Source organism: Rhinolophus hipposideros (genome assembly GCF_964194185.1).
Source record: "Rhinolophus hipposideros genome assembly, chromosome: 19".
Classification (NCBI taxonomy): domain Eukaryota; kingdom Metazoa; phylum Chordata; class Mammalia; order Chiroptera; family Rhinolophidae; genus Rhinolophus; species Rhinolophus hipposideros.
The window spans coordinates 45,319,434-45,346,730 of NC_138065.1; the positions used below are offsets into that span (position 1 = coordinate 45,319,434).

General features: G+C 46.0%; 1 protein-coding gene across 1 annotated transcript in view; it reads left to right on the plus strand.

Moving 5' to 3' along the window:
- Window positions 1-26,725, plus strand: part of SEC16B (SEC16 homolog B, endoplasmic reticulum export factor) — a 42,027-nt gene extending 15,302 nt beyond the window's left edge. The window contains exons 10-27 of the mRNA XM_081025674.1: window positions 610-745; window positions 1,175-1,405; window positions 3,646-3,743; window positions 5,722-5,803; window positions 9,645-9,762; window positions 11,006-11,117; window positions 12,770-12,875; window positions 14,565-14,705; window positions 15,871-15,984; window positions 16,797-16,869; window positions 18,467-18,766; window positions 19,562-19,629; window positions 22,768-22,893; window positions 23,085-23,180; window positions 23,539-23,650; window positions 23,784-23,863; window positions 24,841-24,939; window positions 25,580-26,725. Coding sequence (XP_080881800.1) covers window positions 610-745; window positions 1,175-1,405; window positions 3,646-3,743; window positions 5,722-5,803; window positions 9,645-9,762; window positions 11,006-11,117; window positions 12,770-12,875; window positions 14,565-14,705; window positions 15,871-15,984; window positions 16,797-16,869; window positions 18,467-18,766; window positions 19,562-19,629; window positions 22,768-22,893; window positions 23,085-23,180; window positions 23,539-23,650; window positions 23,784-23,863; window positions 24,841-24,939; window positions 25,580-25,648 — 2,161 coding nt within the window. The 3' untranslated portion in view covers window positions 25,649-26,725. The remainder of the gene's footprint in view (window positions 1-609; window positions 746-1,174; window positions 1,406-3,645; window positions 3,744-5,721; window positions 5,804-9,644; window positions 9,763-11,005; window positions 11,118-12,769; window positions 12,876-14,564; window positions 14,706-15,870; window positions 15,985-16,796; window positions 16,870-18,466; window positions 18,767-19,561; window positions 19,630-22,767; window positions 22,894-23,084; window positions 23,181-23,538; window positions 23,651-23,783; window positions 23,864-24,840; window positions 24,940-25,579) is intronic.
- Window positions 26,726-27,297: the final 572 nt, after the last annotated feature.

Here is a 27,297-nt window from a genome sequence, read left to right on the forward strand (position 1 = left end):
CCATCTAGTATTTTGACAGTTCCTTCCAGTAAAAATGAGTGTGTCTCTATTTCTTACACTCAGGTGTACAGATATGGGTAGAACACCAAGCTGGGTATTTGGACACTAGGATATTGGTCCCAACTGGGCATTGATTTTATTGAATGGTCTCGATCAAAGAATCACGGCCAGTTTATTAAGCATTTCCCATATGCTACACCATTTGCTAGTTCCCTTTTTGTATGGAGGTAGATTTTCTACATTATCCCTATCATAGGGGAAAATGCTGAGGCTCAGAGGAGATAAGAAAGTTGTGCAAGCTGGATTGAAATCAGCTTGATGTCTGACTCCAGAGTCTGTGCTCTTGCCTGCTACCCTAAGCAGTCATATCAGGTCTGTGGGCCTCAGTCTCCTCATCTGTAAAATGGAGAGGCTGTCCGAGAGAAACTCTGAGGTCCCTCCCTGTTTCACAGAGAAACAGCCATCCTGCACCTACAGGCTTATTCCCCGAGTCCAGGCTTCGTTTCAGTCCCAGCCCAGCCAGTGCCCTCACACGGTAGGAGGAGCCTGCAGCCCTGTGTGGGGAAGAGTGCCTGCTCACGCTTTGCTCCCTGAAATATCTCTCCATAGGGAAGATGTACACAAGGTGGATATCATGACGTTTTGCCAGCAGAAAGCAGCTCAGACTCGCAAATTGGAGACACCGCGCAGCAGAGACTCAGCTCTACTGTGGCAACTGTTGGTTCTCCTTTGTCGGCAGAATGGGGTGAGTATTACCTCTCTGATGGGTGGGCAGGAGCAGGCTGGATGGAAGTTTAAGCCTTCCTGGCATAAGTAAGATTTGGCGTATGGCATGACTATAAAAGGTAATATTAAGGAAGCGACAAATGGCCCCGAGAGCAAAGATTGCTCATGTGTCAACGCCAGTTTGCCAATATTGACCCTTCTCTTGCCCCTCTCTGCGGGCCTGAGTCATTGTGTGGTTCTTGGGTTACTGCACCAGCCAAGTAACACACCTAGGAGAGTGCGCCAATTTCTGGTAACCTCTGTGACAGGCAGCAAATCACCACCAGAGTGAAGCTGGAGCTTTGAGCTACAACAATCCAACGCTGGCCTCCTCCTGAATAAGGCAGGCGCTCAGGTCCTTCCTTCTTCAGCCCGGGCTGCAGGCCTGAGAGCCCTCTTTGTTTTGCAGTCCATGGTGGGGTCAGACATCGCCGAACTGCTGATGCAAGACTGCAAGAAGCTGGAGAAGTACGAGAGGCAGCCGCCTGTGGCCAACCTCATCAACCTGTCCGATGAGGACTGGCCGGTGCTCAACTCGGGGACCCCCAACCTGCTCACGGGAGAGATTCCCCCCAGCGTGGAGACGCCTGCGCAGATCGTGGAGAAATTCACTAAACTGCTCTACTATGGAAGGAAGAAGGCAAGTGCGCCCCCCTCAGGCTTGTACTAAAAAAAGTAACCACCATCCCCAACACTCACCTCTCCCCCAGATACATGAGCCATATATACTCGTTCTACAGCACTTAAAAAGTTCAGAAAGGTACAAAGAATAAAATTAAAACACCCATAGTCCTATCATTAAAAGATAACACCTGTTAACATTGTGATATAATTACTTCTAGCATTTCTCTATGCATATATATTTAAAATCAAATTAAATTGCATATATAATTATTTCTCTTTTTTTCCCTTAAGATCATATGATGACATATTCCCATGGCATTAAAATGCACCGTTTAAAAAATGGCTGCACCGTATTCCATCATATAAATCATATTTTATTTAACCAATCCACTATTGTTGACTATGTAGGCTATCTACAATTTTGTCATCCATTATAAATTATACAAGTTGAACATCTTGTCACATAAGTCTTTGGTGGATATTTTTATTATTTTTTTAGGATACATTCCTGGGAATGATCTTACTGCATTGAAGGCCATGCACTTTTTAAAAGTTTTTCATATATACACTAAATTAGTTTCCAGAAAGTTTGTTTACAAGTGATCCCTCCACGAGCTATATCTAAGGTATGCCTACCAGTGTTGAATACTTTAATTCAGCAGATGAAGTGGTCCCTTGTTTAATGATCTGATATATAAATTAGACTATTTTAATTTTTATGTTATTTATTTATTAAAATGTTTATTGAGGTATATATGATGAGTAAAACGGTAAGATATTTAAAGTGTACAATGTGATGATTTGACATACGTATACATAGCGAAAGGATTTTCCACATCAAATTAACACACCCATCACCTCACATATTTACCTGTTTTCTTATCCCTTGTTTAATTTTGGAGTTGAACTCGCATTTTACAACAGTCTCAAATTAACTTAAATAGTTGAATATATGATTAAAATCAGTTTGAATCAATTTGATTCAAAAAATAAAATGATAAAAGGGATATAATGAGGAAATGGTGGCCCTACTTCCAGTCACTCAATTTCTCTCTGAAATATCCAGAGGGATTTTATGCATATATGATTATTTTCTCTCTCTCTTTTTTGCCCCTTAAGGCTTACTAGTTAACATTTCTTCACCCTCTGTTTTTCATTTAACAAAATATCTTAGAAAATACTCTATATCAGGGTTGGCAAATTTTTTCCGTAAAAGGACAAACAGTAAATATTTTAGGCTTTTTCAGGCTGTAGCATACAGCCTGTTATAATCACCCAGCTCTGCTGGTTTTACGTGAAACAGCCACAGAGAACATGTAAATGAATGGGTGTGGTGTGTTCCTGTAAAACCTTATTTATGGACACAGAAATTTGAATTATATATAATTTTCATGTGTAATGAAACATTGTTCTTTCTTTAGATTTTTCCCCCCAATCGTTTAAAAATGTAAGAAATATTCTTAGCTTGTGGCTGAATTTGGCCTTCAGGCAGTTTGCTGTCCCCTGTTCCTTATAATATATAAATATCTTCCTCATTTTGTCTTACAGCTGTATAGGTCTCAGTCAATAAATAATAATTAATTTAACTAAACCCCTGTAGATTGACATTGAGATGATGTCCAGTCTTTTGTTATAACAAACAATGCTGCAATGAATAACTATTATCATTTTGTCCTGTGTGAGATAACATATATATGTGATAAATTTCTAGAGGTGGAAGTGTTGGGTCAAAGGGTATAGGGTTTGTAATTTTGGTAGATATTGAAAAATTGCCTTTTTAGCGGTTGTACCAATTTACTCTACCAGCCGTGTAGGAGGTTGGTTGAATCTGGAGATGTGGAACCCATGGAGTTGGGGGGCCAACTGTACCATCTTACAACTTACATTTTGAGACTCAGTTCTTGGGGTGAAGTGCTTCTGTCATTTTTGGTACTTAGGTTCATAACAGTATTGTGTGACTTTTGCTAAAGAGATAAAGCTAACGGGAAACGGTGTTTGAGGAGGAGCTAATGAAATAGCATAATGTATTTTCATAAAGTGAAGGCTGGAGAAAGGGATGACTTAGAGAGAAATACGTGCCAGTTAAAGCCCATGTCCCCATCATTCCTTGCTCAGGTTCACAGGTGGGGCTCTGAGAGTGTCCGTGGCAGCTCAGCCTCTACTGCTCAGGGGCAGCAGTCCCTAGCACAGCGATTCGTTGTCGTCGTTAGAGGAAGGTGAGGGAGGCAACGTTGACCGTGATGTTTTTGTTTTCAGGAAGCCCTGGAGTGGGCCATGAAGAATCACTTGTGGGGCCATGCTTTGTTCCTGTCCAGCAAGATGGACCCAAGGACCTACAACTGGGTGATGAGTGGGTGAGTTGGGGACTTGCAATGAACACCAGTGTAGCAGAGAGGCCTCCCCACCAAAGGTGGGGGGGGTGACAGTGGGGAGAAATGCAGGATGCACTGAGAAGCCCCACACTTGAAGCATCTTTCCAGTTTCTCTTTTCTGAGCTGGACATAGCACTTCTCTTCTCCAGATTCTTTTAACTTACACACAGATGCATTTTTTTCTACCTGCTAAGCTGAATAAAACACTTTAGTAATATTTCCCAGGGTCAGAGTTTCCAAAAAGTAAGTGGGTTTCTATATTGCAGTAGCCTTCTGTCTTTGGGAAGGACTGTTCTAGATAGTTCCATCAGTGAGGGAATAGGAATAATCACAGAGCCTTTAGGACTGACAGTTTGTACAAGTCTATTGTTTAGTCTTGCAGTGGGGAGGTGGGTGCTGAGAAGAAGGTGGGCATATGGGGTAGCAGGACCATGAGCTACTGTAGGAAAAGGGGTTTATGGGACTAGGAACTAGATCCAGAAGTCTTCATGTAGGGCCGTGGGAGATGACAAGACTGAAGAGGTGCGTTTAGTGAGAAATCACACTGGCACACCAAGATCCAGGTGCCAGGGTGGGCCAGGACGAATGCCCAAATCAGGACAGGATAGGAATGGAGATGTGATTGCACAGCCAGGAGTTTGGAATAAGAGGGCTGAAACAGCCACAGAGAATCAGGATCAAATGGAGGGGGTGAGCAGTGGGGGTGCTGGAGAAGGATTTCTGAGTCCTTCAGGCTCCAGCTGTCTTCCATGGTTGGCAGCGACAGATTGTGTGGCAGGGATGGGGTGGGGGGGTCCTCCCATAAGAAGCAGGCTCAGGTCAGAGAGTGAGAAGGATGTTATCTCTTAGTGTTCAGCTTCCGGTGTTGATTAAAGCTGTGTGTTGGTTGTCTCTCAGCGTCACTTACACTTGAATTGACCACACATCCTGTTGAGTAGACAGTTGGATAAGAAGGTGGACACTCCACTTTAAGTTCAATCCGTGGGGCTAATGGCTGTCACACTCCCCCGGGGAGCCCATTCTTTATGATGGTCTTGGTCGAGTCTCGTCATTATTCTTCCCCTCAGTTTTCCCAGGGCCTCGTGCCACCACTGCACACTTCATTATGTTCAGGGACTGGAATGGTGAGGAACTCTGAAGCTTCATTATGACAAGCGCTCTGAGCCCCTGAGGCAAGGGCGCTATTAAGTAAAAGAGGGTGTTCTGAGAGAGTTTGCCTTCGGGTTTTGGAAACAAGCATCCCACTACCCCACATATATCTCTGCTGCAGATTTTTGCCTTGGGCCATTGATTTTCAACGGTGCCCAGTGACTTGTGAAAAATGTCTCTTTCTGAGTACGTTTAAATCTCAAATCAGCTATAGAGCTTATTACATCCTTGTTAAGCCTATTCCATGGTTTGTCGTCAGCAGGATCGTTGCTGGTCCCTGTTCTACACCTTTTTGGTTACTGAAAATGGCTATTTAGTGCTTGTGAGTAAAAGCGCTACTCAGACTCAGACTCAGCTATACAGACTCAGGCTAGAGAGGAGCCAGAAAACCCGTGCTGAGAGCTGTGGGCGGGGTGTGGAGGAGGGCTGCTGCAGGGCGGGAGGAGCTGAGGGTGGCTGGGAAGGAGGGGCCCACAGAGAAGAGGTTCAGGGGAACTGCTGAGGCCTTTGAAATGTTGGTGGGCTGCCTCCATGATGGACAAATGGTTGCTCAAGGGTTAGGGCATCAGGGAGAAAATCTCCCTCAATGAAATCTACTTGGGTGTGTGATGGAGATCCTGTCACCCTCCCACCGTCCCCCCCCCCCAAAAGAGTGGGTGTGACAAAGGCACAACTGAAAAGCAAAGAGAAACTGACATTCCAAAAGCAGTTGCTGAAATAAAATAGAAATACACGAGGCCTTGTGTGTCACTGGCCGTGGGTGAAAGGCTCTTTTGGCTCTGGCCCCACTGACAGCCACCTCTCTTTGCAGCTTCACCAGCACGCTGGCACTCAACGACCCACTGCAGACCCTCTTCCAGCTCATGTCGGGGAGGATCCCACAGGCAGCCACGGTACCCTTTGTGACATTTCAACACCCCAGCATCCTTAGGGTTCAGGGGGTGGGATTGCTCAGGAACAAGGGGGGTAGCTTTAAAGATTAAATATCAATAATTGTTTGTGAATCACCCACCTGTGCCAAGCACTTTGATGTGTATTATATTTCATTTAATGCATGGAGGTAGGAATTAGTGTCCCTAATTTGCAGACGTTGAAAACTGAGGTGCACAGGTGTAAAATGACCCGCAGTCACAGAGCTAGTGAGTAGTGGAATCAGGATTGGCCCAGGTCTGCCTGATTGCCAAGACCTTGCCCTTCCCACAACACCACAGTTGCCAGCTTTGTTGTAAATAACAGGAGAACCCGAGACTGTCGTCCATGCTTCCGTGGTAAGGCTGCCCTTCTTTTCCACCACTGCACCTCGACCCTTCAGATGGGGGCGTATTAGATTGTACATGTTGTCTAGAGTTGAATATGGCTCAGAAGACATCTGAGGCTAGATTGATAGTTTTCCCATTAGAAGAGACTTCGTCTTTTTGCTTCAAGTATTCCTTCCTTACCTTTGAAGTCCAGTAACTTTGCTAGATACATATTGGTGTTGACTGTCTGGGTCAGGTTTTTCTTGGGACACAGTGTGTTTTTTAAATACATATATATATTCATATCTTATAGGTGAGGAACATTTTCTTGAATTATACCCTTTCATATTTGTTTTGTTCCATTATTTTGGTTTTCTGTTTATATGTATACGTTTTTGTAATTCGTATATATATGAAGTATGATATATAATTTTCTCTTTAATCAAAAACTTCTCTCATTTCTTTCTTTTTTGCTGTTCTCATTTCCATATTGTGTCCCTAGGTTTTATCCGTATCTCTTCACTTTTGTGCTCTTTCCACTTTTGTCCTTATTACTTTGATTTTTCTCCCACTTCCTTCCTGAACTCTGCAGGTCACATTTTTCTCCTCCTGTTGTCCACTGTCTCTTTCCTGAGCACTTATAACTTAGCTTTAGGCCTTTGCCTCATAGAAGAAGTTGTTTCATGACTTTATTTTACTTAAATTTATGATAAATGTTTGGTGACAATTCTTTGTTGTGTGATAACTTTTTTCCTGGTGAATGTTCTTTCTACCGTGTTTCCCCGAAAATAAGACCTGGTCTTATTATACTATAATATAAGACTGGGTATAACATAACATAACATAACATAACATAACATAACATAACATAAAACATAACATAACATAACATAACATAACATAACATAACATAACATAACATAACATAACATAACATAACACACCAGGTCTTATACTAATTTTTGCTCCAAAAGATGTATTAGAGCTGATTGTCCGGCTAGGTCTTATTCTCGGGGAAACACAGTACCTTCCATTTATTTTTCAGACTACCTCCCTCCTTTTATTTTTGTAGTAGGTTTGTGCAGATTCTGTGGTTGTTCCTTTACACGAGTCGAGGCTTCCCTGGACCAGTTATTTATGCGAGGTTTGTGCTGGGAGGACAAGGCCCGTATTCAGGCTATGTGGCATTTCCCGCATGACCTGGATTTTTCTGTGAGCTTCTGTGCAGCCTTTGCTTCTCCTCATCCAACGGAAAGGGCTGTGGGGCCCTCTCCCTCCAGTGTTCCTTCTCTGCTTCTCTCTGAACACACCTCTGTTCACTCTCCATTACTTTTGGCAGCCTTTTCTTGTATTTTGAGGTTTGGGTTTCTGTTGACATCTAGTTTTAATGAAAATGGACTTCACACTTTTGATTTTTTTGGTTCATCTTATTGCTTGTGCACGACTCCAAGGAAAGAAAAGAGACAGGGTGACTTCTGTGCCCCACCGTCAAACCAACTGGCTATACTGGAACAGATGCGCCTCACAATTTAGCTGAGTGGCCTGCACTCTGCAATGAAATTACATCATGTCATAAAATGCAGGAAATGGTGTAATCAACGTATGGTCCATTGGGTCTCACTCAATGGTAGAGCTACCTAAATGTTCCCTACTTTCAAGTGGGAAAACTGAGAGCCAGAGGTGATGTGCCAATTCAGTATTTAATCTTAGTGGCTGAGAGTTTCCTAGCATTGCAGCATCTGGTAAAAGCTAGACTTTAGTTAATTGTAATGAGTGGTGTAGTGGAAAAAACTCACAGCCACTGGAAAACACAACTAACTATCACAGGTATAACCTAGACTCTGCTTCTTACTGCTCTGTGAATCTGGCCTTGTTCCTTTTACTCAGAGCCTCAGTTTCTCAAGTTTGTGGGCGTGTTGATGTCTAACCAACAGAGTTATTGTGAAAAATTAAAGGAGAGAGAATATCTGAACATATCAACCACCATGCTTGGCTCTTTGAAGTTAGTTGATAAGTGTTTGCTCTCTCTCTCTCTCTCTCTCTCTCTCTCTCTCTCTCTCTCTCTCTCTCCCTATAGATCTGCTTTACAGTGAGTTTTAAAAATCACCTGCGGAGGAGGCAGAAGAATGACTTTTAAGTTTTTGTTCTTTTTCGCAAGGGCTTTTCTTTTGCTGGTTGCTTTAGTTCCAGCAAGAAAGAGCCTGGCTCACATGATAAAATAGGGATAATAATAGTACCCAAAGCATGTGATTCTTCGTAGGCGAAATGCTTAGCACACAGGCTATGGTTCATGGTCAGAGTGCAGTAAGTGAGAACTGCTATTATTGTTGTGATTTATTATTATCATTATTCTTATTCACACTGCATTGCTCAGATAAACAAAGAGTGACTATAAAATGGAGATGGATAAAGCATCTGTTGTTTTTTGGGATAATTACAAAAACCAAATAACTGTGAATTGTTTTGACCTCCAAATCTTAGCTATTACTGCTCTACTCACTCTGTGTAACAATTGGAAGATAGACTGGTCGGCAAATCACCTTTTTCCTTTGCTGGGCTTCTGGTGTGTGTGTGTGGTGTGTATGTGTGTGTGTATGTGTGTGTGTTTACACCTACATGTTATTTATGAAGTGTAAGCTAAATGTAAAGCGCTATGTTATGTGCTTTCCCTAACTGTCTTATTTTATTATCAGCAATAACACTCTTACGTAAAAATTATGATCTCCCTTTCAGAGATGAGGAACACAAAGGTTCAAACACAGGAAGAAACTTGCTCAAGGTCACACAGCTAGTAAGAAGCAGGTCTCCAGTTGAATCCGGGGCCTGTGTTGTTTCTGTGACATTATGTTGTTTACTTATTGATGTTTTACTGTCCTGAAATTCCTCTTCATTCAGAAGGGTGGCCGCAGGGCCATATGGTAGGAAAAGGACCATTTGTGTGGGGCTTTGTCCAGCTTTCACATCTCTGTTTATACTCTACGGCCCCCTGGTGATATGTGTGAAAGGGCATTGGGAAACCAGAAAACAGTAGCTGTTTGGTAAGGTATTAATACTAAGGATCCCAGAGTTCTCCTGACTTCTAACAGGGTAATGGGGACTCTTCTCCTGTAAACCAAAGATATTTGATCTTCCTACTCTCACCTTCTCTCAGATGTTTTTTGTTTTTGTTTTTGTTTTTTTAAATCCCTATCTATTGGGATTTGGGGCACTAGGAAGAAACTTGAAAATTAGTAAGTGACCATTAATGTCATTTTATTTCTCTATGTATGTATGTAGGTAGGTAGGTAGGTATATATATGTACTTATCTGTCATCTTCTAGGAGTTTTGCTTTTTTAAAAAGAGAACTCGAAATTAACAATGACAGCATTGCAGGTAGATAATTGACATTCCCTGAACTCCTCCAAACCAGCGAATGGTCAACAACCCTCTTTACCTCCATTCTGGCCAGTGCCACATTATTCAATAACTCTTCAATTTTTTTCTGCTGCTTTTCAGTGTTGTGGGGACAAGCAGTGGGGAGACTGGAGGCCTCACCTGGCTGTGATTCTGTCGAATCAGGGTGGGGACCTGGAGCAGCATCAGCGCGCAATTGTCACCATGGGGGACACCCTGGGTAAGCAGAACCCGGCAGGTCCTTTTTCTCTAGGGTACCCCAGGCCTACCACAATCTGTGATTAGTTTCTCAAGTTCTGTGTAGGGCTTGAGTCTATCCCTCCAGCTTGCCTTCAACCCAGGGGCCTCAGTGAAACTCCAGAGAAAGGAGTATCCTTCTTGCCTCATTGTTTCCCAGAATTTCTGTGGCAGCCAATGCAGGTCAGGCCCCTGAGCCTTGGGTTCTGCCGGTGGAGGAAGCTCCTCTCAGCAGTGGATCTTCTGTCTCTGGTCACATTCCCTGAAGATGAGTTAAGATGTGGGGCGTCTCACCTCTTGTTGCCATTTAGTCTCGCAGTGACCCAACTCAACTAGACAGGAAATACTATTTTTGTCTGAACTGCCCTGGGTAACTGTTTATTTGTATCATCTCTCTGTGAACGTGGCCTTACCGACACTTCGGGGCTGTGGAGTGTTCCAGGTCAGGGGTTCTCAGATTTGATCAAGAGGCAGAACATTCAGAAATCATGGTATTCTTTGTGGAAGTTTGTGAAATATCGCTCTGATAAACTTAAAATAGTGTATGTTGTGGAAGTTTGTGAAATATCGCTCTGATAAACTTAAAATAGGTTGTGCCGAGTCAGATGGTAGGTCCCTCGGTGCCCGGGTACAAAGGGAACGAAAGTTTGCTGGCCCTTTGTGGGTTCCAGGTGCTGTGCTAGGTACTTTGCCTACTTGAATTAACTCAATTGTGAGGTAATGGAAAAGTGTATGGGAGAACACTTTAAAGCTGGGAACAATTTGGTAATTAATGTGATTTTTATGAGCACCAAGGAAAGCCTTCTAGGGGTTGATTTTAGCCTGGGAAGCATTAGTGCCCCAAGAAGCCTAATTTAAAAACTGCTTCTTTCGATGGCCCACTTCTTTGCTTCGGTGTAGTCATCTCTACTCACTTCTCACCCTCTGGAAGGACTGAAATGCTTAGAAAATTCCTAATCAAAAGTCCTTTAGGGGGAACGTGGCATAGTGCCTTATTGTGGCTGAAGAGAAATGAAATGTAATGTCCGAGGCCAAAAACGTGGGTGGGAGAGGGAGTGACTGGGGTTTGGGGTTTGTGACATGCGATGAGCAGTTCATTCCTTTATTCCCATGAGGCTTCTCCCCTCTGACCTCCGACCTTCCATCTCCCCTCTGACCTTCCATCTCTCTCCTGTCCCCCCCATGGGCGTGTTCCATGATGGGGGCTTCTCCTCCTCCTCCTGCAGCTGGGAAGGGGCTGGTGGAGGCAGCTCACTTCTGCTACCTCATGGCTCACGTGCCCTTCGGCCATTACACTGTGAAGACAGACCATCTGGTCCTGCTGGGCAGTAGCCACAGGTATGTGCCCTTCCGGGGATAGGGCATGGGAAGGACGTTTTTCCAGGGGATTGTTTTAGCCCTTGCTGCGTTTCCTGGCTTCCTTTTCCATTTTCTTGTGAATTTCAGCTACTGCTGGTCCCCTCCTCGAGGATTGTTTCCTGCAGGGGTCTGGGCAAGGAGATACCCTGTGGGTGCCGCGTCACACCACCAGGGGGCCTTTGGTGGGAGCTGGTGCCTTTGGGTTGTATTGTGCCCCTCTGGCCACTCGGTGGTGCCCTGGCTCCACGACCAGGAACTGTCTCTTAGAAAATGTTAGCGTGAGCGGTGGCTTGTGGCTTTCTGTTATTCAGCCCAGGTCCAATCTGGAAAGTGGAAGAAGTCTGTTTAGCTCCTGCATCCCTACACGGACTAGGTACACAATCTACTGGGAGTCCCACTTTTCCCTTATTCTCTGATGGCTGTAACATTAGACCTTTCACACAGGAGGACTTTACTAAGCCCAGAGACACTGAGTAAATGGACACAAAGACCAGTTTGCTTTCTAGCGGTTCTTCCGGCTCTTGACCGCACATTGCCCCTCCCTGTACTAGGTAAGATTTCCTAAGCTCTGACGTCGTGCCAATCATCCTATTGGCACTATTTCTTTTAATCGTTACAAATTGACCCTATGAAGAAAATGTATTTCCCATGTTCACTTTATAAAGGAAAGACACCGAGACTCAGAGAGGTTAGGTAACTTGTGGGGTCAAGTTGAACTTGGAACCCAGACTGTCCTGCTGCAAAGCCCTTACTTTTAACTGCTGCACCAAACTGCCTACCACTGTCGAAACACACCGTCTTACTGTCTGTTCTCTCAAGGCCCTGGTCTCTGATAGCACATGGTTAGCTTGTCAAAGAAGCCCATCTGTGCCAAACATAACAATAAGAGTGTGTGGGTTAGTACGTCTCCCTGCTGTGTTTATACTGAACGACAATTTCTGGAGATGCAATCCTTAGCAGAGGTAGCCCTGGTGACTGATTTCAAACAATAGGGCAAGCTGTTGAGGGAGAGATTTGGGGCACGTGGGGACTCTGATGGTCCCTGAGATCACATTCACCCAGTCTGCTTCCTCGCTGGCTGAATGAACATCCAGCGTAGGGAGTTTCTGGCTCAGTAACGCTCCCTGTTCTCTGCCATGCCTTCTTTGTTCAGTGCTCTAGGCAGGTCCCATTGCTTCCTCTTTCATGTTCTTTTGCTTCGGCTGGGCGTGGCCTGTCACAGGTCACGTTCTAGGCTTTCAGGGCACTCAGGTTAGCTCTCAGCATGTTTCAGAGGAGGACCCAGTGCTCCGCCAAACCCGGAGGGAGAGCAGCTTGCCTTCAGTGACCCTCCAGCAAAAGAGGCACAGGACATCTCCTAGCCGTCTGCCTCCCCGGCCCCACCCCACCAGCCCTCTGGTGCAAGCTTCTGTTTTGTTCCTTCCCTGCCTCCATTAGATGGGGCCAGAGGAGGCGAAACATTCACTGTGGAGGCCCAGAGTCTTTCTTCTCTTGGAGCTGCCTCAGGGCTCAGCCCAGGACAGAAACTGTGCAGCAAATGGGTGCAGTGGTTGGGCTCTCTACTAAGATTTAAATTCCTTCCTCCTACCACCCCCACCTCAATCTCTTTTATTGTTATTCCCTGCTTTTAGTCAAGAGTTTTTGAAATTTGCAACAACTGAGGCTATCCAGAGGACGGAAATCTTCGAGTACTGTCAGATGCTGGGCCGCCCCAAGTCCTTCATCCCTTCTTTCCAGGTAACTGAACCCACAGGAGACCAGCACCTGAGCTGTGCCAGCCAGCCGTGGCAGCTGGATTTTCAGCTCTGCTCTTTGGCTAGCTCCGTCATCTACCAACTTTTCTTCATTAGCTTGATCGTGGGAAGCATGCCATGCCTTTCTAGGTCCCCTAAAGTCCTGCATTTTAAGAGATGAAAGCAAAACGCTGCTCTGGCCCCCCTGCTGGAGGCTCTCACCTCACTCCTGACATGAAAACCCTGCCTGCGGTCCTGTCCAGGGCCTCATGCCCGCAGGACAGCCCTTCTCTCTCCACACAGCTCTCCCTTCTGCTCGTCCCCCTCCGCCATGCTGTAGGGAGTGGGCAGGAGGGCCCCCCTGGTGGGCTGCTGGCCCTGCTCCCTCTGCTGCCCACCTGCTTTTCTGACCGCTTTTGGACTCCTCGGTCTTCTAACTCTGGGGAATCCTCCCTGCTCTATCATTCTTCTTTCTCCCCCTCTAGGGCCTCAGCTGTGCGGATGGCGTCCACACTGCATGCTCAGATCTCTCTTCTTAGCTTCTCCACTTAATGCCCTGTTGTTACCTTCAATTCATAAAGGCTCCTTCAGTGTCTGTACTGAGAGGGACACCGCGGCGGCCACACACACACACACACACACTCATGCATGCACGTGTGCACTCGCTACAACACGGAACACAAAACAAACAAAACCTTGAAAATGAATGAATTCCCATATGCAGTAATAGGACCCTATTTCTATCTTCTTTAAGAGTTTGACGAAGGACTCACTCCCCTTCTCCAGTGAAGCTTTGCCTATCCAGCCCCTTTGGATGCAGGCCTTCAGTCTCTCTTTCTTTCCCTTCTTTAGTCACCCCACTTCTCAGTTATCCGTGGGTTGGTGGCGATGAGATTAGCTAGTTGTAGCGAATGTGTTCTAGGTGCCTGGCATTGGGCTATTATGCTTCCTTTTAGTGTGTTATTTCTAATCCTGTGAGGCAGGCAGTATCCCTCCTCCTTTACAAAAGAGGAAACTGAGGTTCAGAGCTTTCAGCTCACATCTTTGCATACCATTTCTTCTATGTACTTTACATGGATTATCTCATTTAATCTTCAGACCAACCAAGGGGTAGATTGTATTATGATCCCCGTATTGTAGTAAGGAAACTGAGGCACAGAGAGGTGGCATAACTAGCTAGTGTCCTACACCCACCGTGGAGCTGGGGTCTGAACTTGGGTCAGTCTGATTGCCAAGCCCGTATGCTCCATTTCTCCTGTTGCAGTGCTTCTGTGGATGCTTACCCATATTTGTCTGTACTTTCCCTTGGGCTTTGAGCTCCTGTACCAGAGTAATTCTTTTTTATATGTCCCCTTGGTGCCTGGTCCTGTGCTCCCTGTACAGCAGGCTTTCCACAGATGTGGGCTGCCTGGTAAGAAGTAAATAGTCTGGTGCATTTCCATGGGGACCAGGGCCTAGGGAGAGTGAGTGGATGTGACTTCCGCCCCTTTCTGTATCATGCAGGAAGTGCAGGCTGGGTTTGGAATTGTGCCCACACACAGACAGAATGCCCCAAATGGCACAAGGCCCTTTTGATACTGAGCTGCCAGCGTCAGAAGAAGTTGGCAGTCAGCTGATTTCCAAGAAGTCTCCTCTACTTTTCTTTCTATCGCTGCCTGGATGGACTAGTCACTGGCTCTGTTCCCCTTCACAGGTGTATAAGCTGCTTTATGCTTCCCGTCTGGCAGATTACGGCCTTGCGTCTCAGGCCTTGCATTACTGCGAAGCAATTGGCACAGCCCTGCATAGCCAGGGAGAGAGCATTCACCCTGTGCTATTGGTGGAACTCATCAAGGTGAGCTTCTCAAAGCATGCTCTGCAGCCGTTTTATCTTCAGTGTTCAGAGAAAGCTATTGTGAAGCAGCTTAGACTCCACATTTCATCTTCTTTGCACATGCCGTAAAATAGGAGCCCATGGCTGTCTTTGACCATGTATGCATGCCCAGATGTGATAAGCTGAGGCCTGACACTGCACAAAGAAGGGTGCTGTTGGTGGGGGGCAGTGGGATTGGAAGACTGGGAGCCAGGGGTGTGCTATGCAAGACATTCATTCTTGTATCTGCCTTTTCTGGTGGTGCAGTAAAACTGCATGTTAAAGCGAGCCATTCTCATTATAAAAGCTAGGCTTAGAAAATATATTTCAGTGATTAAAACAGGAAGTGCTCCTCATTAAAATGCTTTTAAATGCATGGAATACTTTATCACATATGGGATACATTTAAAAAAACAAAACAGCAACTTTTAGTTCCAGGGGAAGAAAACAATCGGGCAAATAGTTGTTCCAATTAATTGAAGAAAAAATACATTAGCTGGGGGATGAAAACACAGCCTGCCATCAATTTTTGCTTTCCTTCAGAGAAAGCCCAAGTGTGGGGTTCTGTGACCAATAAAACCTATCGTGCTGAGCCCCCTACCCTGAGATTTCTGCCCACAGGATGGTGGTTGGTAGTGAGCTCAGGGACCCAGATGGAGGAGTTAGGAAAGTTTGGGAACATAATAATGGATTAGAGTCTCGCAATACAAAGTAGTCCCTGGACCAGCAGCATGGATGTCACCTGGGAGCTTGCTGGGATGCAGAATCTCAGGCCCCACCCAGATTTCAGAATTAGCATTTTAGCAAGGTCGCAGGTGGTCCTATGAGCACCAAAGTTTGAGAAGCACAGCTAGAGAGCAGACAGCTTTGCAGGGACATAAAACCAGGTCACAGTTTCCCCTCGTATTTCATGTAGTATCTAACACCAAGATGGGTTAATCGCCTACTTATCTTGCAATGTTGGGACAATATCTGCTGAATTTGCTTTCTCTCAATTATTCTCTATAATCTAATGTACAAGTGCATTAAAGCTCTCTTTCTTCTTTTCTCTTATTGCCTCTTTCCCCATTTTCTTTCCATTTCTCTTCTCGCCCTCCGTTGCCCTCTCTTATTTTCTGCTCCTGACACATCGGGAATCCTGGAACAGCTAGCAGAGAAGCTGAAGCTGTCTGATCCTCTGGTGTTAGAGAGACGCCGTGGAGACAGGGACCCAGAGCCAGACTGGCTCGTGCGCCTGCGGAGACAGCACAAGGACACGGAGGTGAGTGGGGTTGGGCAGCAGGGCCAGTGGGTGGACCCTTTGTTTCCCTCTTAGTTCCCCTAGACACAGAGGCAGGCACCGACCTCGGCAAATCCCTGACCCCACGGAGGGCCGTGGGGTCCCCCATCACCCACGAGGCCCAGTCTGACCCGGGAAGGGGTGGCACTCAGCTTCCCAAGGGGTTGCCGCCTCTTCCCTGGGCAGCAACGTTTTGCTGGGTTCACTTGTGAGAAATGGGGCCCTTTACAAAACCCACCCTTGCCACCCTTCTCTGTGGTGCCGGAAAATACGTTGTATGACCATCAAAGCTTCCCTCTCTGTCTTTGGAACAGTGGATCACTATGGGCCCATGTCACTTTCATGTAATGTGGGGTAATTGCTTCAAAGACTTCCGGGCCTTTCTTTTTTGTTCTGACAATTGCAAAAACTGTTGGTAGTAACTGTAATGGTAATTGGAACAGGGCTGCCTTCATTTTCTTTCTCCCACTCTCTCTGAGAAAGGACAGGGTGGGTCCTTAGCCCCTCCATATACTCTACACTCTGGGGTGTTGAGTTTCTCCCAGTTGCCCCTTCCTTAGGGAGACAGGGATGGCCCTGGTCCCTGTCTGCTCTGAACAGAGCTGGGAGCCTAGAAGGACAGAGGCTGCACCCCCATTGGGCTGACCCTCCCCACCAGCCCCCAGCATTTGGCTGAGGTTCCCTAACCTTGGCATTCCTTCCGAAGTGTTGTGACTTAATTTTTAAACCACTGTTCCTTGTTCTTGTTGTGTGTGTGTGTGTTGCTTAAAGGACTTTTACTTTATTTTAAATAGCACAAAGTAGCTGGAGACACTGGGGAGCCCCATTCTGCTCACTCAGATATTTCGGGACCCAGAGGAACAACAGGTACCCAAACTGATGAACCCAGTGTGTAAGTAGCTGACGCCCGGGATAACGTAACTTGAAACGTAGCTGCCCTTCCCTTGCCGGGGTGCCTTCCTTGCCTGTGTCCATCTGACCCGTGAGTCCAGGCACCTGTGGGTGGCCACGGGCATCCTGACATGTCTCAGTCCCCCCATTATCAGAGTTTCTGCTTCACATTCGAGTTTTCGTACTTGTTGCACGGTAGGTATCGTTATCTACCCTGTTTCCCCGAAAATAAGACCTAGCTGGACAATCAGCTCTTATGTGTTTTTTGGAGCAAAAATTAATATAAGAGACAGTGTTATGTTATGCTATGTTATGTTATGTTATGTTATGCTATGTTATGTTATGCTATGTTATGTTATATTATGTTGCGTTACATTACATTACATTATATAAGACCCAGTCTTATATTACAGTATATTATATTAGAGCCAGTCTTTCATTACAGTAAAATAAGACCGGGTCTTATATTAATTTTTGCTCCAAAAGACGCATTAGAGCTGTTTGTTCAGCTAGATCTTATTTTTGGGGAAACATAGTCATAGTTTCGCCTGTGTTATTACCGGCTCCCCAGCTTAATTCTTCATCCAGAGACGGTGGATTTCTCTCTCTGTATTTCACGTTAGTGTTGGGGACACAGGGAGCTCTTAAGATTTGTGAACTGTCAGTTGCCACATACATGTGAATGAAATATGTTTCAGAGTGTTTCAGCACATCCCTTCTTTCTCCTCAGGATGCCTCTGAGTGCTGGGTCAGCCGACATTATCGCCCCCAGTTAATTCTGTGCCCTTCCCCAGATGACACCCCATTGTGGAGTCAGAACAGGGCCTCTTCTTTTGACTCCGAGCCATTTCCCAGCCTTTAGCTCTTTCTTCGGGGATGAGTGAGGGGAAGGCAGGAAGGGCAGGCCTTGGTTTCTGTTTCTCTGCTGTGCTGCTGTGTTACGGAATCTGTGTAGATGAAGGGCAGGCGGGTGCCTCTGCGTGGCCGCTTCCGCTGGGAAGCAGCTGTGTCTCCTGTCACCTAATCGAGCAGGTGGATTACCTGCCCACGCCAGTCCCGTGACCTTGGGTCAGTTATTGTACATGTCCACACCTCAGACCGTTTCATCAACAGAATGACACAGCCAGAATGAATACCACCAACGGTCCTTCTGGCGCCAATGATCCAATTCCTTAAAAGCAAAGCCATTATTTCTGTGGTCTGATTTGCATTTTAACTGGAAATATTCTAGGTTTTCAAATACCCAAGCCAGTTAGGAAATCCTTGAAGGAAAAAGTTTATTCCAGAAATAAAAACGGTGTGGTGTTACAGGAGTTGGTAATTTCTGCCCTCCCAACCCGCTGGTTTAAGGCTCAGGGATCATACAAGGTAGTGAGGATACTACTTTGGTCAACTCTAAGTCATGAGCAGTGAGTGGTGTTACAGGTATCACATTCACGGCAGCCACACCAACGGGTGTGTCCTCGTCACCTCTGTCCAAAGAGGACAGTGGCAGGGATGTTCCCGGTCTGATTTCATCCATGCAAATGCCACACTTCGGGTCTCACTTCTTTCTCTTTGCCCCTGTCCTTAGAAAGCACTTTGTACCAGGATCTTGCGGGACATCAAGGTGACCCAGAAGCTATTGGGGACCGCTCAGCCCAGTGGCCAGCAGCAGAACAAACAGTCCCGGCCCAACCCAGCCTACAGCAACCCTTTCCCCTCCAGCCTGGCTCCTACCCAACGGGAGGTGGTTTGGGGCAGACGGGGGTCCCGGTACCTCTTTACTCGGTTTCTCAGACCTACCTGCCAGGGACCAGTGGCAGCATGGCAGGGACAGAAGCTCCTGGAGGAAGGGCCTGGGAAGAAATCCAGCAGATGCCCCCACCCCCTGGTAAGACCTGCGGCAAGGAGTTCTGGAGGGAAGGAATCAGATGAGGGAGGCTCAGGGAACAGTGGGCGGAGTGGGGGGGAGGAGCTGGTAGAGACCTGAGTGGGGGGTGGGCACACGACAGAGGGCCTACTGTGTGTCAGCCCTCGTGCTGGTACTCTGCATACATCCGAGGGAGATTGCTCTCTCCATTCCAGTCGGCCTCTCTCCTGGGACAAGCATAGCAAGGCCAAGGGTAGTCTATCCTGCCCTCCCTTGGATCACAGGTTCTAAGAGAGAGGCAGTTGGGTAGAGAAGGGAAGGAAGTACCTCGAGCTGCAGTGCAGGACAAGTCCCCCCTGACGTTGTCCTGCCTCTGAGAGCTCATTGCCAGCAGAGGCCTGTGCTCTGTCCTGCTCCCAAGTTCCTTAAGCCCGTCCGGCCTGGGATAGGAGGGGTTGAGGGTGGGTGAGCAGAGCTAAATGATGCGAGGGAAACGCTGGAGACCAGACAGGAGGATTCGCTCTCGGACCTTCTGAGATGAGGGCCTGTCCACGATGGGAGACTCAGATGGGATGGCCAGCGAGGATCCCTGTGACCTAGCTCAATGTGGCCCTAATTTCCAGGATCCCTGAGGCATGACCTGGGTGTTTAGGGTGGAGGTTGAGAGGGCTGTGCAAGTGGACTGGAAGTTCACTGTGAAGTTCACTGGGAGCTTTGCAATTAGGAAAGCCGCCTGTCCCCATTATTACCCTTTTTCAGGATGGATGGAAAAAGAACAACTGTAAATCACGATTTTTGTTTGTTTTTGTGCTACAGGAGAGAACACAGTGTCCCAAGAAACCTTCCAGAATCCCGATGGTCAAAAGGCTGTTTCCAAACCTCAGGTGAGAGGACCAAGCCCACTCTACTGTTTTCCCTGAAAATAAGACCTAGCTGGACCATCAGCTCTAATGCGTCCTTTGGAGCAAAAATTAATATAAGACTCGGTCTTATTTTACTATAATATAAGACTGGGTCTTATATAATATGATATGGTATGTTATGATATGATATAATACCTGGTGTTATATTAATTTTTGCTCCAAAAGACACATTAGAGCTGATTGTCTGGCTAGGTCTTATTTTCCGGGAAACAGGATAGCTTCAGGTTCCCCCACCCCCAATCTCTTGGTTTCTTAGCCACATGTAAACTCCTTCCTAGGCATTGCGTCAGCTGTCTCTTTCACATGGCATCTTGTTCCTTCTTGTTTCCTTCTACACCATATCCTGAGAAGCCGGAGGAGGCTGTGTTTCTGTTTACATGCCGTTCCACCAACCTGTGTCCCTGGGGGGCGGGGCAGCAGGGGTGGATGTAGTTTTGGCCTCGCAGATCTGCCCCCTCTGACACATTCTTCCTACTGTTGCACCCAACCCTTGCCATGCCCTGCCCCATCAGGGAAGACCCTTGCTATTTATTTCCTTATTTTAATTTTCACCATGCTTTACTTCCAAGAAGGGTCTGCAGCAGCCGTGTCTTTTCTCCTCAGGCTGTAAGGTGTTGGAGGTGCCATGGCTAATTAATCATTCTGTCTGTTGAATGAACACCCCCTTCCCCTAACAATGGGCATTGCTGGTCCCCAATTTAAGATGTTCTTCAACTTTGTCTGGTTGGAGGGTGACATTATCTAACTTTCTCAAGCGGTAACTGGGCGACAGGCCTTACAAAACTTTTATGGTTTGCTTTTAATTTTCTGACTGAAAAAGTAAATACATTATTGTTATAGAAAACTTGAAAAAATAAAGAGTCAAATATCACTCATAATCCCACAAATACTTTGGTCATTTCCTTCCAATATTTTCTATGTATATATGTATATAGACATACAGGTGTGTGTGTGTGGCTGTACATGTATATATACATATATATACACATATATGCATACATATACACATATGTGTTTTTAAATGGTTACAAACATGTATATGAAGCTTTGTTTTCTATTTGTTATTTAATACTATAAAATGAGTTTTTTTGTGTCATTCATAAATATGATTTTTAATATATTTTTTAAATTTTTAAAAAATTTATTGGGGTGAATTGTTAGTAAAATTACATAGATTTCAGATGTACAATTATGATTTTTAATATTGGTATGATAAAATCCATTGTACGAAAGCACCCTCATTCTTTCATTTATTCATTCACAAGTAGTAACTGAGCTCCCACAAGGTACACTGTTCCAGAGTCTGGGGACACACAGGGAACCAGACAAAGCCTGCCCCATGGTGCTTCCATTCACTGTAGGTGACTACAAGTAAACAACTGTATACATGGGGGATTTTAATTTAGTTGGGGTGGCAGGGAAGGGGTCCCTCAGGAGGCCTTGAGCAAGGTCAGAATGGAGCATGTACCTGAGCCAGGTAAATATCTAGGGAACAGGTGTTGAAGGCACATGGAATAGCAGGAGCAAAGGCTCAGGAGTGGGACTGCCTTGGTGCCATCAGAGAAGGGACGGGAATCACTGTATCTAGAAAGTGGGCAGCAGGGGGAGAGCACTGAGAAGAGAGGCCAGAGAGGTGAGAGGTAAGGTGACGTAGGCCAGTGAGGAATTGGCTTTTAGGTCATCATAAAACATTTTGGGAGTGTTGCTTTTCTTTTCCTTTTCTTTCCTTCCTATTCTATCTTCCTTTTCCTTCTTTCCTTCCCTTCCTTCCTTCCTTCCTTCCTTCCTTCCTTCCTTCCTTCCTTCCTTCCTTCCTTCCTTCTTTCTTCGCATATATAAAACACAGTGACAGCCATCCTAGTATGTAAGCCCTTGTTTATTTCTTGAATTATTCAATTAGGAGAAATCTCTAGAAGGAGAGCCAGGATCCTTGCTCTGTCATTGACTACCTGTGTGACCTTTACCAGGTGGCTTAACCATTCTGTGCCTTAGTTGTCTCATATGTAGAATGGGATGATATAATAGTATTTACCTCACAGGGCTGTTGTAAAGGTTAACTGTTTTTGTAATACATACAAATACAAAATATTATGCTGTATACCCGAAACAAATATAATATGGTACGTCAATTATACTTTCATAAGAAAAGATTAAATGAATCATTATCTATAACACTTAGAACGGTGTCTGGCACACAGTAGATACTATACTCATTAGGATAAAATATAAAGCTCTTCTTATATTTTCTTGCCAAAGTATTTTCCAAAGTTTGTGCCAATTATATTTTCTTTTTTTTTTTGACAGTGTAAAATGTAAGTGTAATACATAAGGACAAATATTGTGTGATTCCGTTTTTGTGAGACAAGAAGTAGAGTAGAGGTTACCAGGGGCTGGGGGGGGGAGATGGGGAGTTAGTGTTTAACAGAGTTTCTACTGGGGAAGGTAGAAAAGTTCTGGAAATGGACAGTGGTGATGGTTGTACAACACTGCGACTGTACTAATGCTGCTGAATTTTACGCTTAAAAATGGTTGAATGGATAAACTTTGTGCTGTGTATATTCTACTACACACAAAAAACGTAATATGAAGGAATGTGGGGGTATTTTCCTCTCCCTGGTGCATTGTTCACAGTTGATTTTCAGGAAGCCTGTTGGGAAATGAGCCTCTAGGAAGAGTGAGGTTCCGTGGTTGTTACATTCTCTGTCCTTTTGGATTTGGGGGTTCTGTGGGATGTCTCCTGTTCCTCTTTATCTCCAGGGGTAGTGTTCCATACCCCCTGTTGCAGCCCGTGGTATAGACCTGGAAACCTGATATTTCTGGGAGATAGCGCAGCTGCTGAACCCCCATAGGGTTAGGGATAATGCGAGAACTGGGGTTGGGCTGTGGTCTTGTCCTGAGACCGTCGGGGCAAATCATTTGTCATGGCCAGGCCCGATTTCCTCACAGTAAAGTAGGATCCCATATGAGGACCCTATGGATTTACTGAGCAGGTCAGGTGAGGGAGTCCATGGAAATGTGCCTTCGTAACCCGTCAAGAGCTCAAGAGCTTTTTATATATATATGTTAGTTCTTTTTCTAAATTTCTTTTTTAAATTCCAGGTGCCACTGATTCCCAGAGCACGACATATTTCTGAGGGTTCCACCGTTTCAGTCAAGGAGGATGAGGAAGAGTCCTCTGGTGAGGAAGATAAAAAGTCTTCCCAAAATACTGCGCAGAGAGAAAAGGTAAGAGACGTGAAAGAATGCACAAGTGGAGGACTGGATCTTCTCCTCCCATTGTTCCCTTCCCAGGAGGTGGAGCCGAGTGGGAATCTGGGCTCTGGTCGTGTCCCTTCCCTGTCTCACCACCATCATGTTGGGGTGGGCTGCTCTCATATTCAACGGGAGAAGCCATCAAAATGCCCCTTCTCCTCCAGAGCTCGGGGTTTGGCTGGTTCAGCTGGTTTCGCTCGAAGCCCACCAACAACTCGTCCCCCTCTACAGACGAAGACTCTGACAGTACCGACCCTGAGGTAAGCCAGTGGGAGGGCCGGGAAGCTCCCTCTTCTGTGGGCCCTTCGGGGGTGTTTCGTCAGCACGTGGAGGGCTCAGAGCTGGCATTGGACTCTACCCCAGTGCAGATGAAACAGGTTTTGTGATGGGAGACTGTGAAATGAATTCATCATGGGAGGGGAAAGGCAGATGATGAAAGGCATTAAAAGTTAGGGTGAAGAAATTTGACTTTAGAACTGATTTTGCGTTTACTGAATGGAGGAATGGCACGAGGGAGATGGAGTTTGGGGGTGGAGGCCACCGTGGTGGGTGCTGCAGGGACACAGCAGGTCAGCATGGGTTTCTTAACCACCCGTATCCCTTTCTTTCTTCCCCAAGCAGGAGACCCCCAGACGACCGTCTCCTCCCCGGGCTAGCCCAGGCCTCTCACGGACATCTCTCCCAGAGCCCCCATCTCTCCCAGGTGCCAGCACCTTCTCCACAGGCACAGGTACTGCCAGCTTCATGTCCACTCGGCCATTGGTGGTCCTCTCTGTGCTCCTCAGGGTTTGAGGGGTACCTTCTGGGAGTGGGGACTCCTCAGTCCTGAGCAGTGGAAACAGCTCTGACTCATTGCTTTCTAGGTGGGGGTCAAGTCTGGGGATCAGCGTCCAGTGGGGGAATAGCCGAGGGCACTGGGAGTGGAGCGTCATCTGGACTGGAGGTGAGTAACCCATAGGCTGGTGCCTGGGCTGCCACCGACTGCCTGTGTCAGGACTGAGCCTTCCGTGTGGGCCGGAGCTGCCACCCTGCGAGGGCCCGACTCATGGGGAAGGTGGTAATAGTTTGCTGGGGCCACCATCACAGGGTGTCACAGACTGTGGGGCGTAAACAACAGAATTTTATTTCCTCACCATTCTAGAGGCTGGAAGTGTGAGATCCAGGTGTCAGCAGGGTTGGTGTCCCTGGAGGCCTGTGTCCTTGGCTGGTAGATGGCCCTCTTCTCCCTGAGTCTTCCCATGCTCTTCCCTCTGTGTGTGTCTGTGTCCAAATTTCCTCTTCTTACAAGGACACGAGTCATGTTGGGATAGGGCCCATTTTAATGACTTCATTTTGCCTTAGTCACCACTTTCAAGCCCCTATCTCCAAACACATTCTGAGGTACTGGGGTTAGGATTTCGACATAGGAAGTTTTGGAGGTTTTGTTAGCAGTTAGCTCATAATTGCTTCCTTAGGTGGAATCTACAGAACTGCCTCTTTCCGCGTCCCAGTAGGCATCCTTGGCAAGGGCTGTGATAAACTCTTGAATTGTTCACACCGGTATGGATTTCATGCCGATTGCTAGGAAAACGTTTTCTTGTGGCCTGGTTAGAGCACTCTTGTTTTAGGTTTTAGGCCTTTGTTTAGTGTTTTAGGCCTTTCAAAGAATATTATGTTACTTTTTATGATGCTATCAATATAATTTACGGTGGCTTTTTCTTCTCGTGCTCCAGGTACAGCCACACCTGCATTGCCACCTCAGATCCAGGTGTTGGCTGGGCCTACTTGAACTATGTTTGATGGCTTGAGATTCCCTGAGTTCTATCAAGAAGCCCATCTCATCTGCTTCTCTTGACCAAAGTTGACTCTCAGGGGAGCTCTTGATGTTCGGGAATCCAGGAAGCAGTGACTGATAGGATTTTCTGTTCTTTTCCACCACAGGGTGTTTCCTCTGAGATCTACTTCAGCCCCGGTGCTCTGCCTCCCCCAACCCCCTTAAAAGGGGCTGTTCCTCTCTACAACCCATCTCAGGTTCCCCAGGTAAGGAAGCCCTGAGGGACAGGGGTTAGCACAGATTTTGGCTTAAGGAGACCTGGGTTTATAATCCTAGTTTACCACTCATTGTGCATGAGTTTTCGAGCAACGACTTAACCTCTCTAAGTCTCAGTTTTTGCATCTGTAAAATGGGCTTAGTAGTAGCCACCTCACCAAGTAGTTGTGAGGATTAAGGGGAGCATGTATGCGAAGGGCCTGGCACCCAGAAGAGGTTCAATCCATGTCGCTATTAATATTGCTCTTGACCTTTCTTAAGTCTCAAGACTCAAGGGACACAATTGGTGCTGGCATCAGTGGTGTGCTTGCACTGTCACTCCATCCTGGACATGAGGGGATCTTTGCAAAGTTTGAAAGATGCTAAACTCCCCACTCCTCAGTGACCTGGGGCAGACTGATCGCTCTAATGCATCATTTGGCCTCCCCTCTTTATAAAATCAGATTCCTTTTGCCATATTTAATCGGTGAAGGTGCTGGGTAGAAGTGAATAGTTAGAACACCACCCTGGGAAGCCAAATGCAGAGAAAGTGTTCTAGACTCTCAGGATGCCTCGCTCAGTCCAACCAGCCAGCCCTGGCAGTTGTCATGCTCGGGGCTGTCATCCAATGTGATGCTTGTTCTTTTCCAGCTCTCCATGGCTACTAGTCTGAACCGGCCAAATCGCCTAGCTCAGCGCCGCTACCCAACCCAACCATGATGAGAAGGACCACGCATCCCAGGCTGAGCTCCAGAAGCACACCCTCTACATGGCTCTCCTTTCTTAATCTCCCTGCCCCTCTGCCATGTTGGGGCCCCCAAGAGGGTTGTGCTGACCTACTGCCTGCACTGGGCACGGAGAAGGCAAGGGGTCAGGGCCTCCCAGGACACAGCTCAGTCGAGTCTCTTCAGATTAGCTTTACACGATGGAAATTACTCACCAGAAGGAAAAGCTGGGTATAAGAGCCGACTGGAGGTGAGCAGGATGGTGGTGAGCAGGATGGAGGTGAGCAGGATGGAGGTGGCTTCAGACTCTCAGGAAAGTCAGGGCCTCAGAGCCCTACCACTGGAATCAACTGTGTCACCACTGGGCTCTGCAGCAGGAAATTACTGGGGCAGGGACGGGGGCGGTCCTGGACTAATTGGATTCCTTCCTCAGTCTTAGTTATAGAGCCAACTCAGGGCTCTAGTTAGCAAAAGTTTTTATACTAAAACTTGATTATCACATCTTGTCATAATGCCCTCTTCAGTAACGTTTCAGCAATTTCCCTCTTGGTCCTACTTTTGTGCACATTTTTTTTTTTTTTTTTTGTGGTTCAGATTAATTATATTTCTCTCACTTTCTTAGCGGGTCCTATTTTTTTCACATTCTGGCATCTGGCTATCAAGTTAGATTGCTGTAGGCATCATATTGTCATGGTAACTACTGAACCTAATGATGCAAATGGATGGAACATCAGTATAATAAATGATGAAAAACATTTTCTAAAAATTCATCCCTTCTATAAGGGAAAGGATGAGTGCTTGGTATTGTTAATATCTCCCTTCCTGCTTCAGGCCTTTGTAAACTGATGTCTGGAGGGTCACGGGAGCCGGAGGGAGGAGAGGGACATCTTGGAAATTTCCATTTATTTTTTCAAACCCAGAGTAGAAATGACTCTTGCTGTTCGTCAGATTTGCTGAAAATTGCTCCCCACAAAGCACATTTTTTTGTATGTGTAATTGTATATACAGGTTTTGTACTCTAATGTACTGCAGTTCTAATGTTGGTAGCGATTAAACCAGATAATTTTATAGCAAATGGCTGTCTCTGGCACATTGAGTGGTCTCTTCCCTGAAGTCTTTCTAATAATGGTTTCATTGTGTGATAATGTGTGAAAAGCTAGAAAGAGCCCTTTGTGAACAAAGAATATAGGGACCGATTTTCTCAACTTTCAAGTCTACTCTAATGTTATTTGTTTTAATTGAGAAAATATGGACAAAAACTCCTTTGATCTAAGTAGTCACTTCATTAACCGAGCATTGCATATTCTGTTTTCTAAAACGTCTACTCATCGTTCAAATTAAATTAGGAAATGTATGCGTAACTGTTGTGCATATAGAAGGGTGCTGGTAAATGTTTTTCCTTTTCTTCCTTAAAAGACTGCCACTTCTTCAATTTGGCATGCTGACACCCAGTGGCGGTATTATGGCAGGAGTGGGTGACTTTCACAGGAGCCAAATTGCTTAGACTTGAATCCTAGCTCATGCATAGTTCACCTGGTAATGATGGGCAAGTTTACCTAACTGTTCTGTGCTTCAGTTCACTCGTCTATAAAATGAGGATGATAATTATAATAGTACCTACTGCATAGGGATATTGCAAGAATT